Here is a 14,213-nt window from a genome sequence, read left to right as displayed (position 1 = left end):
AATGGCCAATCTCATATGTGAAATTGGATACAAAAATCCCACGTCAAAGGTTAACTGTTGATTCTAGAGCTTACCAGAATTTATTACAGATGTGTTAGGGGAAAATTAGAAATTAGGTGGACTCTTAATGCCCACTAAAGAATTTGATAACTGCATTTTGTGCTTTCATATGATAGAAGATTATGCAACCATTGCAAATCATATTGAAAATGGCAGGGGAGAAATGGTCACAGCATAGTATTTTAAAACTGGTTCAGAATGATCCCATTTTTGTAAATACATGCACCTGTGTGTGTGTGCGTGTGTGTGTGTGTGTGTGTGTGTGTGTATGTGTGGCCTGAAAGGAAGAGCACAAATGGTAACTCTCTGAGTGTTAAAACTTAAAATTCTTCTCTCCTCCTCTTCCTTCTTCCTTCTTTTGTACATTTTCCAGATTTTCCACAAAGAAAATGTGTTACTTTGTAATCAGATGAAAAACAGGGAATTTTATTCTTAAATAAGTCTTATCTCAGTAGTAATCCTTAACAAGTCCTATGTTTGCACGTCCCACTAAAGATGAGCCATTTCATTTCTGCCCCTTCGTTTTTCTAGTTTCCTCTTGTTACCAAATATTTCCTTTCTGCTTTCATCTTCCCCTCAGTTTTGGCATCCAAAGAGGTTACTGTGGAAAGCGTGCCAGTATGTGTGTCAGCAAAATGAATCAAACAACTGAAAGAATTGACCTTGGATCCTTTTGCATGAACAGCACATAAAAGGCAGGCTGCTGTATGAGATTTATAGACAGGGCAAGTTTGAGGTGGAGGAAAGGCAGTCAAAAAGGACTCTGGCATCACCACTCACAACACACCCTTCCCTTTGGCCCCGGCTCCAGCTTTGGGGAAGGGGAAAGAAGCAAGACAGGTGTCTCTGTGGCATTTTGTCCCTGTCATGGGCCCGGGAATGAATGCTGTCAAACAAAAAGCCAGAGTATGGTGGCTTCATTTCAAATGATGGACGAAAGCTGAATGTAGGGTTCAAAGAAAGAGGAAGAAATAGGATGGCTGAAAAAAATGCAAAGGGAGCAGGGACCTGTGCGTGCTGAGGACCTTGGTGATTTTCCTACAGAAAGTGGGGAGGCATTGAAGAGTTTATGCAGGAAGGCAACTTTGAATGTGCATCTATGTATAAATGTTTACATATATAGGCATATGTACATCTTACATACATGTGCAAACATGTATATATGTATGTACATACACATTCTTATTTATGTGTGTATGTGGATACATTTTATATGGAAACCAAAATATAACTGGAAAAGAGAAAGGCTGAAAACAGGAAGGCCAGTTTATGTAGTAGCCCAAGTTATAGAAGACTGGCCCAGGTTGGGAGAAGTGAATGGATATAAAGGATCTTTTTTTTTTTCCTTCTATTTAAAATTTTGATTTAAATTCTAGTTAGTTGACATATAGTATAATATTGGTTTCAGGAATAGATGAAGGATCTTTTCAATATAGAATCAGAACTCTGCTTCTCCCTGACTTTGCAGAAGACAGCCACCCCAGTTCCTACTTTCATCCCCTCTATTCAACGGATCAACCCTAACCGACTGCCTCAGCTGGTAACTCAGTTGTAATTCCAAACTCATAAGAGAGAATCTGATTGGCCTAACTCAGATTAGGTGCCCACCTCTTGTCCAATCGACTACGGCCAAGGCCAGTGTCACAGAATGCAAACATGGTTGCTAGGGTCCATTTGTTTGTGGGATTAACAAACTGATATCTCTCTCCACCTGTGGACTACATTCTTCAATAGGGCGGGGACTATTTTTGGTTCCTTATCACTGAATTCAGCACCTTATTAGGTACCCGGGATGTAACCGGCACTCAGAAACCATTTGTATTTGTCAAAAGGATGAATGTACAAATAACAAATGGAGAGAAACATAGATGGGATAGAAGGCACTATTAAGTCATCCAATCCAGCCCTCCATCCATTCATTACTCATGTGTCTCGTTTATCACTGGAGCACCAATTTCAGCAGGATTACGTCAATTGCCTTCAATACACCAGTGAGCTTTTGTGGTCTAGTCTAAGGACCAACCCCCATTTGCAAGAGTGACTTAAATGAGAAACTATGCTCCTAATTCTAAACAACTGACTTAAAACAAACTGTGGAAACCCAATCCATTTGTAACTTAAAAAATACCTCCATACAAGACAATCAATGGAAGAACTAAGCTGGAGAGAAAAGGTATCTGTCAGAAGAAATTTGGCATACATGTTACACTTTTTCCATCTGATTCTTTCAGTATTCTTCCTGTGGAATCCAATTTCCTTAAGTGACCTCTGTTCATAGGAAACTATTTGGTTTAATCTCTGGGAGCCATGGCATATTTTTAACCATCTCCAAAGGCCAGCTCCGTCTCCAATGAGCATGCCTGATACCCAAACAGATGTTTTATAACACTCAGCACACATGAGCTCACCACTGGCAAGTCTTTTGCACACAATCAGCCCACAGCTCTTCTCAATCTCCCCTTTCATACCACAAACTAAATTCAGGGCTCACAGGCAAGCTTGAGTCCTTACCACAGTAACCAAAGAGCAGAAGATGGAGATCCCAATTTTGAATTTTCAACTTATAAATATTTTAGAAATCTAATGATGAACCAAAAACTATGCAATACAAAGAGTTAGCCAAATTCAGGAGTATAAAAAGACTTGCAAACTGGCTGCCCCAAAAGAATTCAGATTCAAGTATCTGGGTAAAAGGTTCAAAAGCAACTCAAATTTTGATGGAGTTATAAAGCATGTTAACATTTCTAGTGTGGAAATCAAGGAGACCACATAGGACTCTTGCCACCCCTTCCCCAAAAGCCTAAAAGATCCCCAAAGAGACCACAAGGGGGTGACTAAGGAGACCTAAATAAACAATTGCAAGCTCATGGGGCTTTGATTCCTTGAGAACCTAAACCTGCAGGGAAAAATCTGAGCTTTTTAAGAAGGCTTGCTCCACCTCAGAAACCCTCAGAGATATAAGCAGTAGTTGTTGAGCACCAACTTAAACTTGAACCTATAAATATTTCAAGAGGAGAAGACCCAGAGGCTGCCTCAGAGACACTCATCCACACGTTGGGACCTATATATAAACTGGCACCTTAAAATGACAGCTATGTCAAGAGCTGATGGCTTCTGGCCAAGAGCTGTACGTTGTGTGATACCGTCTACAAGTGATCAAGAAAATATTTGCAAAAAAAAAAAAAAAAAAGGAAAGAAAGAAAATATTTGTGTTTTTAGTCTATATTCAGGATAATGGAGTGAAGAGAGGATAAGTGCCTAAGGCAAGCAGAGCTGGTTTTAATCCCACTTTAACCATTTACCGCCATATCGTCTTGGGTGCAATATTTAAATAAGCCTGAGCCCTCGGTCTCATGTCTGTACAGCGAAAATAATGAATAAAAAATGACGTGCCTGGACAATTCTAATAATGCTTTCAACACCATTACATTCAGTCGTATCAAAATGGAACTTTCCAGCCTAGGAGAAAAGCCACCTAGCATCCTGCTAAGCCACCACTGAGCAGGAGATATTGCTGCATTTTCTCCTTTGAATTTAACCAGAGTATTTTGTTGCTAACGTGTGACAATAATTGGCACTCATAACTTTGTAAATGAGCAAGCTGAGGTAAACTGAGGTCAAAGCCAAATGTTGGATCTGAATCAAACCACCCAAAAGCAATACTGCAGAGAATTTAACAGGGTTACAAAGACCAGTGTGCAGACTGAGAGCTTCGGTCGTCCTAGCAACCTTTTGAAGCAAACACTGGTGCAGATTTGCTGGCATATATGACACTGAGAACATCTGGTCTTTCTATTATCTTCTCACAAGCAAAAAATGATGTCGTGTAAACTGATCTTTAGGCCAATTATATGGTCTAAGTGTTACAGTGTTTGTGTTGGCTCTTCTGGCTCCAGGTTTTAAGAACTTAATCTGTAGCCACACCCCTCCCTGAAGTCCTAATTGCATCTTACTGTAACTGACCCCAAGGATTTGTTTATGCCAAGTCTGCACCTTCCTTCAGGACGATAAGTATGTGTAAATGCATCATCAGTCAACTGTGCGTGCAAAGCGTGGTGGGAGGTCCTATAAGAATCAGTTACAGGAGTTTTGTGCAATGGGAAAGTAGAGACAGTGCCTAAGAGAGGAGGCTCTGGGGACTGCTCTGGTCATATATCCAATGCTACATTTTTTCCCCTGTATACCAGTTTTGTTATGGAAGCCAGGTGTGGAGTATTGAGGCTCTAGTCTGCAGCTCACTTAGAAGGCACTAAACTAGGAGTCAGAAAACTGATACTACCTCCCACCTGGCCTTCCTACCCTAGACAAGGTCATTGTTGTGTCTGAGCATCTGTTTCTCCATCTAGACTCAACTTCATTTACAAACTCAACGTGGCAGGCACTGTTCCAAGGCCTTCATCAACATTGATTAAGTTAATCCTCATAATGACTCTAACTGGCAAGCAGTATTATTATTCCCACCCAATGTCACACAGCGGGGGCATGGCAGAGGTTGTGAGCTTGCCCCCCACCCTGCTCCAGCTGCTCGCTAAGAGCTCTGGGCTTCTGTGCTCAGCCCTAATGGACTGGGGTCTCTAATGAACCACAGCCTAGTGCTCTGGAGCAGGAGACCCATGGGTGCACCCCTGGACTCGTACTGACCACAGGAAAGGGGCTTCTTGCCTCTCTCCCTCCTCATCCCACCCCATCCTTCTGTTGCTATGGCCAAGAGGCCATGGCGGCAGCTGATGGGGCTGACCTAGGGAGGTCTTTCTCCCACTTCACTCCAACCCTCACCCCTACAGCCCACAGATAGATGTGAGGGGCCATCTTTTATTCTGTGGATCCTTTCCCACCTTTTTGAAGACATCTGGGGATCCTAATCTGGGTTATGAACAGAAGTATTGGTAGAAGAAGGCAGGGAGCTCCTGATTTTGTCTTTGGACAAAATAGCCTCTGGTAAATGTATTAGCATTACAGTGTGTGAAATAAGTAACTAGGCCTCTGAATTAACATGCTTCCTTGATCTACCACAGCCCCTCCCCCATCACTGACCCCTAAATGGAGGAAGGGAGTGCGGGATGGCCAGCCCTTAGGGAAAACTGAAGCCTTATGGGGACTTGACCCCAGGCTCCAGCAGCACCATCTTCAGGACCAGAAGTTTCCTTCACCTTTAGAGGAAATGAATCCCTCGAGTCTCTTTGTCTGACTTAGCATGTCTAGGAACAAAGGGCAAAATATGTAGTACAGTAAATCCCAACTCTGAGCTGTCCATTACAGGAATTTATCACAGATGGTAACCATTAGGACTTTAACATTCTTGAAGGAAAGAGCTTTATCCAGAATTATAAATAAACTATTCCCAAGGCTTAGATTTATAAAGCTGTGCTAAAAAAATAAAATTCAAGTGAATAAAATTTAAATATCTCATTGGCTTTATTTAACGATTCGTGAATCAGGCTGCATCACATCTAGCAAACAGAAAGGAGCTCCGAGAAGCTGTACTAAATGGGAGACTTTTATAGGCAGAAGCGGGCAGGGATAGGGACAGGGAAAGAGTGGGTTACTTCATATTTCTTTGGGGGACAAAGGGGTCTATCAGGCATATTACCTCATTTATGCTAACCAGGAAATCCCAGATTGACTGGTTTAAGATTACATTTCTAGGAAAGTCTGAAACTGCAATTAGCCTAGATATTGAGTCTTAGTTTGTGGACATGGGGCTTAGCACAAGTGACTCCATTTGGAGCCTGTTGTTTCTCTCTCTCTCTCTCTTTTTTTTTTAACAGCTGTTAGAGAGGGTTGCTTGGACAACTAGGACTTTACAGCCTGGGTTACAAAGTCAACCTAACTTGTGAAAGCTTGGCATTGATCTGGGAGTTCTGGGTAATGCCAAGAGAAGATGGGAACTTATTTTCTGCAGTTAGTGGGCTCCCAATCAGAACCTAACAACGTTAGGTCCTGGTTTAAGCTCATGAAATGGAAGCTCACAGAAAATGGGTGCCAGCATCTAAATATGGCATTATAATTCCTAAACCAATAGTGGAGCAACAGTGTGCAGAACAAGGATGCTGCCTTCCAGAAGTTTCTCATCTAGTCAGGAAGGTAAGGCATTTACCAACCAAACAACTAGAGTTTGTAGGCTTCTGCATGTGGCATAGACTGTAACTAGAGAATGCAGGGAGGAAAGCAAAGGACACATGGAGGCTGGAGTCATCAAGAAAAGATGGGGCGGTGGGGGAAGGGACTGACTTAGGACTTGGATGAGTGGGGTGTGCACATGTAAGGCAAGGTTTGCTCAGCCCCACACCTCCGACAAACATGCATCACGTCCCTGCTGTGACTCTCAGTCTGAGCCAGGTCTCAAATCACACACTTGTGTCTCCTACAGGTGACTGAGCCTTAAATTCCAGACTCACCCTCTTCATTCCCCCTCGAACCTTCTTCTAAAGGCCTGAAAAGGGAAACTCCAGCCTCTCTGGACATATCCTATGGGGCAGATGCCACAGGATGGGCATCCATCCTGGAGGGTGAAGCCAGGGGAAAAACCCACACGCCAGCCACAGGCCCAGTGTAGAGCTGTATGGGGTTAGGGTGAGCAGGAGAGGGAGAAAGGGACAGAGCAGCCTTAAAGGCATGTGCCCCCCTGCCTCAGCTTCCGTGTGGCAAGATTCTGTAGGCATCCGGGAGATACAGTTGAGGGGACAATAAAATGCCCTGCAGGCACAGGAAGTTTGAAGGGAGGCTAGGACCCCAAAGGGTGGTCCACAGCCTGTCCAGGCAGTCCAGGAGGTTCTGATGGGAAAAGTGAAGGGCGCACAGGCACCAGAAGGAGAACGTCATCTGTTGGGGGTGCAGGGAGTGCAGGACTGACTTTGAAGCGCCAAGAGGTGACATCACAGAGGAGAATTACATAGGACTGGCTGCAGATTCTGGACTCTCTAAAGGCTGCTGTAGGGGCTCTAGGTATCTTCTCTGCATTGTCCAGTCAGGTGCCCAGGAAGGATGGGGAGAAAAGTAGAATTCAAGGTAGATGTGTGCTTTGCAATAAAATGTCCCCAGAACCTAAGGGTGCCTGAGCAGGTGCAGCAGTATCTGGAAGAAGAGGGACTGCCTCAACCAGAGCAAGGGGAGGATAAATTGTTCATTACAGAGCTTTGGAGAAGGCAGGGGCATGGAGGGAGAAGCTGTATCGACTGGGGTCCTATTCACATCAGTAGGGAGAGCTGCCTCCTTAATTTACTACCCAGCACGAATGGTTGAAGGGAGCAGATGTTGATGAGGAGAGACAAATGCATGAGCGCCCCTGAGAATCACCCCAGTTTGCCATATCGGTGACAATGCAGATCACAGATTGATTCAGCACCCTTGAAGTATAGTATAGGAGAAGCTCGTGTTGTTAGCCTTCTACTGCCTCCAGAAATGTAACTGAAATCAGTTGAGACAAGTTCCTTTCATTTAAAAAAAATTAGGGAACCCTCCTTAGAAGACATTAAAGTGTGGCAGGAAGAAGAGAGGTTCTGGAGCCTATCAGGGATTCCAGTCACCAACCCCACCTCTTCCTGGTTGTGTGGCCTCGGGAAAATGATTTCATCTTTTTGAGCCTCAGTTTCCCCATCTATGAAATGGAACATATGATAAAGGTACCTGGCTGGCAAGGCTATTGAAGAGATTAAATTTGATAACCTCTGTACATAGCTTGACCGCATGCATCCAACCTAGTTAAGGTCAGTCCCCTTCTCTTCTTCCTCTTTGAGAGAGAGACTCCAAGAAAATGAATTTTGACAAACAATTTTACACAGAAAGAAGAAATTTGTTGTCAAGCTCTATGGTATGCCAGAAGAGCACTGCCATAAACATCACGTCTGCTTTCTACATATTTCTTTCAAGCTGCCCACCGTGCTTCCCAGCTGCCCTGCTCCAAACAGCAAGCATCAGCTCACATCCTTCTCTCTGATTCTCTTACAGGGGCGCTGTATCAACTTCACCAGAGTCAAGAACAATCAGCCCGCCAAGTACCCCCTCAACAACGCCTACCACACCACCTCGCCGCCTCCTGCCCCCATTTACACGCCCCCACCCCCTGCTCCCCACTGCCCTCCCCCACCCCCCAGTGCTCCCACCCCTCCAATTCCATCCCCACCTTCTATCCTTCCCCCTCCTCCTCAAGCTCCACCTCCCAACAGGGCGCCACCCCCCTCCCGACCTCCTCCCAGGCCTTCTGTCTAGAACCCAAAGTTCACGCTCTGGGCTCTTAGAAACTTTGGGGAGGAGGCTCCTCTGTGGTGTTAGAATAAGTCTTTCCAGTTAGGGGAGGCTTCTGCTTTGGAAATGAGTGGTGATAAAGCCCACTGATCTTCACACACCTTAAAAATTGGTTTGTAATGCCAATACATCGACAATTGTGATCAGCAGAAAGAAAGAGAAATTTTGAAATGCCTCTAAACAAATGATGAGGCAACTACAGTCACAATTATAGCCAGCCAGCCATCACCTCTAGAAGGTTCCAGAGACAGTGAAACTGCTGAGATGCTCTAAATGGGATTGTGTCTCATGGAGACCAATAAGAAAATCATTTCTCTGAGGGTGAAATGCAGAGTCGGATGGATGAGAAATAACATTGCTGGGTTTCTAAATGCTGCCTTCCCTCCTCCACTCCACCTCCATCACTTGACCCTGGACCCTTGGCCTAGGAACCAAGGAACCCTCACCTAAGAAAGTGAAAACCCTTTGCCTACAACTTTGGGAAAAGCTTGGGTTCTCCACTGTGGCAAGAAACTCAACATCAGACAGGTATCTGACAGGTATCTGAACAAAAGCATGTTCGCCTGGGATTTGCAGAGGAATAAAAACATATGCTTTATTTTACTTTCAAATTCTCCCAGTTTCCAAGTGAGGGAGAGAGCAGGTGTTTACAGATGGAAAAAGGTATGTTGCCACGTTGCTGTGTAAGTGAAATCAGGTGTGTGCATTGACAGGAGAGTACTGATGAGAGCATCAGACAGTTTCTAAAACCCACAGGCCATCAGCAGCTAGAGGTGGCTGGCTTTGGCCCGACATGGTCCGCTAAATCAACAGACATGGCATTGTTGAAGAGCAACCCGTTAATTATTCATCTTAAAAACCAAGATTTGGCTTCAGTTTAAATCACTTAAGATACGAAGAAGTGACTGATCCCATTTTTTAGAGACAAACATGAGTTGATCTTCCCAAAATGGTGTCACTAGCACCTACCATACAATTTTGCTGGGTTTTTTTTTTCTTTCTTTTTTGGTAAAGTTGTGTACCAGAGACTTCTATTCCAGCTGAGAGACAAGGGTCCTAACATAATATGGAAACCATCCCCACATGCTTTAATTAACCACCAAAAAAGTCATGTATGTGTAGATGTAAATATATTTCTCCTTGGCTTTTCAACATTCTCATAAATATCAGCTATCAACCCAGGAGGAATACACTAGATGTTCTGCCTGAAATTCCCACCAGGCCTGGGATCCACCCCATTCCTCCAAGTCTTTCTGAATCTGTTGTCATAAGTAAATCCTATAATCACTTTGTAAACATTGGGCTTCATCAACCAGGGTAAAAACAGAGGGCCATTGTTGAGCACCTCCTATACAATCCTATTCAAAATTATCTTCCCCTCCAGCTTCCCACAGGTCTTAAAATTCCTCTCCCAAAGTGCTCAAAGACTTAAATCTTTTCTGGAACAAAGCAGAATATAAAATAAATATGAACCTAGCACTTTGGGTTATGGTCTCCAAAGATCCTTTAAGAACCCATCAAGCCAGCCTGATTCTTGGACCGTACTTAGAGACATAAGGACCTGGTAGGCATTCCATAAACACCAGTTCTTGTAGACATTGTAGATATGGCAGACATTACTTATCAATCACAGCACTATCCATGAAGCCCAACAATTTCTTCAACAGTCCTCAGATCACAACTACAAAGAGCCTCCATTCATCAGTCAGAATTGAGAGAGAGATGAGCCCTATTTTCCATCCCTGCTTTAGAAATCAGAAACAGGAATTGCATGGAGAAATGGGGAACTCTTGGGCAGCAAAGGTACAGTCGGGGGAAAATAGATCTAGGCAGAGTGCCTTATTGGGGGGCCATACGCACTAAATCTGCAGTGCCAATGCCAAACTGACACTTCTCCAAGTGTACTTCAGACCAGCCCTTCTCCTGACCTGCCACTTCCGAAGAATCTCCCAGCCATCGTCTAGAGCGAAAATCAGATATGGTTTCCAGGACTTATGAAAGCAACCTCCCTTTGGCACCCCCTCAACCTGGCCTACATTATCTATTTTTAGAACACTAGGCTTCTTCTTTAGTATAGTCCCTCATGAAGCAGGGGCCAGAATGTCTCAGCCAACTTGCAGTGACATTGCTGGACTCCAGAAAACCATTCCATAGGAGAATGGGTTCCCCAGGCTCACAGCGTAGAGACGTTGAGCCCATGGCAACTGTTTTGACTGCTGGCAGTACAAAACGGTCGACCCCCCACCACTAGCCCCATGACTCACTGCGGCCATAAGAAAGTTCAAGCCAAGATGCTGACGTCATACAACAAGATGGCGGGCATCATTCAGGATCTCAACAGCACATCAGTCAGAAGCCCTGTGCAGTTTCCACAATGTTTTGGTGAACTTTTTGATGAATAGGGAACTGCAAATATATGATGATTTTGAAGAGGATTAGCAGGGTTTGTCCTTCAAACTGACTCATCATGTCATCCCTACTCATTTAGAATTACAGTTAAGAAGGTGAAACTTCTAGACTGTATGAACAAGGCAATAGTAGGCTAGTACAGACAAGAAAATTCTTTAACTGGTTTATAAAATCTATCAGTACTTGTGTCATTCCCTGTCAAAGGCAGCAGACATATGATTGTGATCAGACAAGAAAATTCTTAACTGGTTTATAAAATCTATCAGTACTTGTATCATTCCCTGTCAAAGGCAGCAGACATATGATTGTGATCAGGAAACTGCACAAAACTATTGTTTCAACCCCCATGTTATTGTCCTTGTGAAGTTTTTTTTTAATAAAAGCCAACTTTTTGTTGTATATATTCGTATTCCATGTGTTAGATGGAAGCATTTCCTATCCAGTGTGAATAAAAAAGAACAGTTGTAGTAAATTATTATAAAGCCAATGATATTTCATGGCAGGTTATTCTACCAAGCTGTGCTTGTTGGTTTTTCCCATGACTGTATTGCTTTTTGAAATGTACAAATAGTTACTGAAATGACGAGACCCTTGTTTGCACAGCATTAATAAGGACCTTGAGTTTCGTGGTCCCCTCTTTTGAAGACCAGCTCACAAGCAGTTTCTGGCCTGGAGCTTTGCACGTATTCCAGTGAGACTGGAAAAGTTCTCTGTTTTACCAAGATCAAGAACAGAGCTGGTGGACAAATTAATTAATAGTCTTGGATATCTGGCCATGGGTAACTTCATTGTAAATATCACTAAAATGGGCAGAGATGATTTTAATGTCTCATAAACACTAGAGTCCAAACACTGTCAGATGAGAAAAAAACCTATCAAAGAACTAGGAAAAAAATAATAATTATTATGAGATAGTGAGCAAGTTTCAGCCCAATGCCAACTCAATAAAAACAATTAATGCTGTGTAAAATGGGTTGAATTAGCTTGCAAACTATATAAAGATATATGCAGTGAAACACCTGTTAATGCACACAAGATGGGAATGAGGTGTTCTAGTCAATTGCCTTTTCTAGTTATCTGAGCTCTACTATATTATCATACTTGGATAACCAATTTAAAACAATTAGAATATGATTTTTTTAAATACACTTAACATTAAACTCTTCCTCTAATTCTTTCTCCTTTCTGTGATAATTCAGAACACAGTTATGGATCTCCAGTGAGTCATTGTTATAAAAAATGAGTTATCACTGTACTATGCTATAAGAGACTGGGCTAACCCTGCACAATGACAAACTCTGGAAGTTGCTTTTAAAAAAAATAATAATAACAATAAAATACTAAAATCATCTCTTTTACGGTTATTTGTCTCTTTGTTATAAAAATAAAGTGTAGACTGTTCAACTACTTAACATCTTGATGATAATAAAACAACTGTTGTTATGCAAATTATATTTCTGAAATCATTATTATATTTCCAGTAAGTTCTTTACTCCCTTGATTATTGTCATTTTTTTCCTTAGCTGTCCAACATTCAAAATATTCTTTATTTCTTTTTTTTTTTTTTTAATGTTTACTTATTTTTGAGAGAGAGGGAGAGAGGCTGAGAGGGGAGGGGCAGAGAGAGAGGAGAACAGAGGATCCAAAGAGGGCTCTGTCCTGACAGCAGAGAGCCCAGCATGGGGCTCAAACTCACAAACTGTGAGATCATGACCTGAAGTTGGACATTTAACTGACTGAGCCACCCAGGCACCCCTAAAATATTCTTTATTTCTAGTAACAGTTTTTTGTTGTTGTTTTTTTTTTCAACGTTTTTTATTTATTTTTTTTGGGACAGAGAGAGACAGAGCACGAACGGGGGAGGGGCAGAGAGAGAGGGAGACACAGAATCGTAAACAGGCTCCAGGCTCTGAGCCATCAGCCCAGAGCCTGATGCGGGGCTCGAACTCACAAACCGCGAGATCGTGACCTGGCTGAAGTCGGACGCTTAACCGACTGCGCCACCCAGGTGCCCTTCTAGTAACAGTTTTAAAATTTAAAATGGAATCCAAGCTAAATGAAAATATAAAGTAAAAAGTCGAGACGGAGAAGCACACAGAAAAAAAAAAAAATGTAGTGGACCAATCAGGATTGTTTCTGGCTGCCTGTAACAAGATTTGGGGCCATGACTGATTTGATTCTCACAGCAAGGACTCCAGAGGTTTGCAGCTGCTCAAGAAACCAGGCAGCATTACAGCCAGTGCTGCAGTAAGTACCTTTCCTTCCGTATACATCTCAAAATATTTTTATTATATCTGCAATTCTGATACAAACCACTTGATTCCTAGCATCTTCAATCCAGCTCCTTCATTGAAATTTTTGTGTAGGTAAGAGTGTCTCTTACTAGTTCCTGAATTTGTTTCTTTTACAAGTCTTCCTTCAACCCTGAATTCATCTTAATTGGAATAAAACCATCTGCAAACAGAAACCCATGCCACATTTTTTCCCAAGATTGCAATAGTATTTACTTTTTAATAGCTTTTTGGGCACATGCACATTTTTAAATTACGTTCTTAATCATTAAATGGTTTTGCGATAACCAGCTAGCAATTTGGAAGGAAAAAGAAAACTTGGAGCTCTACTGCACTCCTTACACCAAAATTAACTTCAGCTGTATTTAATTTAAGTGTAACAAATAAAATGAAGAAAGTACTAGAAGTGGAAAAAATATTTACTGGATCATATGAAGAATTCTTAAATCCTGCATATTACCAACCAACCTTCTCATGAAATCGCTTCAACTACCCTGAGTAATGCTCCAATGCATTAAGTTGAATAAACAACAGAAATAAGGTCATTGATCAGGTACCGTGAACTTGAGCAGATCTACAATTTTCCATCACTAAATCCAATGTTCTGCCCTCAGATAAATGTATGTTTCTCTGGAGTCTCATTTAGGTATAGAACAACCAATACAACACTTTGTCCCTCTAAATACATTACAAACAAGGTCTAAGTGCTTACAATTACCAAGCACTGGGTATAAAGCTATAGAGTTGGTATCCACAAAACAGATGAGTTTACTCTGATTACAATTGTTTTGTTATTTTATTCTGATTACAACTGTATTATGTTGGTTTGAACCACCACATCCTCATCAAATTTATACCTAAACAAATTAGAAGTAATCTCTGATTCCTCCCCTTTTTATGTAACATTCAAATAGTCAGTTATATAGATTCTCCCATCTCTACTAAAAATGGGACCATTTTAATTGTTGGGGTTCGAAACTGTGCAACATCTCCTTTATTTAGTTTTAAATATCATCTCACAATGTACTTACAAGGCAACAGCTAACAAAGCTCTGCCTAAGTCACTTGAGAGCTCAAAACAAAGTTCTGTGTACCTTAGCTGGCATCTTTAGTTGCTAGTTGCTTATAAACATTAAAATAAATACAACTCGTAAAAGACATTTTCCTTTGTGTAGTGAAGTGGTTTGCATTCTTGCAAAACATTTTAAA

General features: G+C 42.1%; 2 protein-coding genes across 3 annotated transcripts in view; one reads left to right on the top strand and one right to left on the bottom strand.

Annotated features, from left to right (window-relative positions):
- Positions 1–12,165, top strand: part of ANTXR1 (ANTXR cell adhesion molecule 1) — a 222,548-nt gene extending 210,383 nt beyond the window's left edge. The window contains exon 18 of the mRNA XM_058683850.1: positions 8,008–12,165. Coding sequence (XP_058539833.1) covers positions 8,008–8,268 — 261 coding nt within the window. The 3' untranslated portion in view covers positions 8,269–12,165. The remainder of the gene's footprint in view (positions 1–8,007) is intronic.
- GKN2 (gastrokine 2) overlaps positions 1–14,213 on the bottom strand; it is a 326,208-nt gene that overhangs the window by 271,327 nt on the left and 40,668 nt on the right. The gene's annotated exons all lie outside the window — the stretch shown is intronic.

This window comes from Neofelis nebulosa, chromosome 9, assembly GCF_028018385.1.
Source record: "Neofelis nebulosa isolate mNeoNeb1 chromosome 9, mNeoNeb1.pri, whole genome shotgun sequence".
Lineage (NCBI taxonomy): Eukaryota > Metazoa > Chordata > Mammalia > Carnivora > Felidae > Neofelis > Neofelis nebulosa.
The sequence above is the reverse complement of the archived record's forward strand: the minus strand, read 5'-3'. Positions and strand labels throughout refer to the sequence as shown.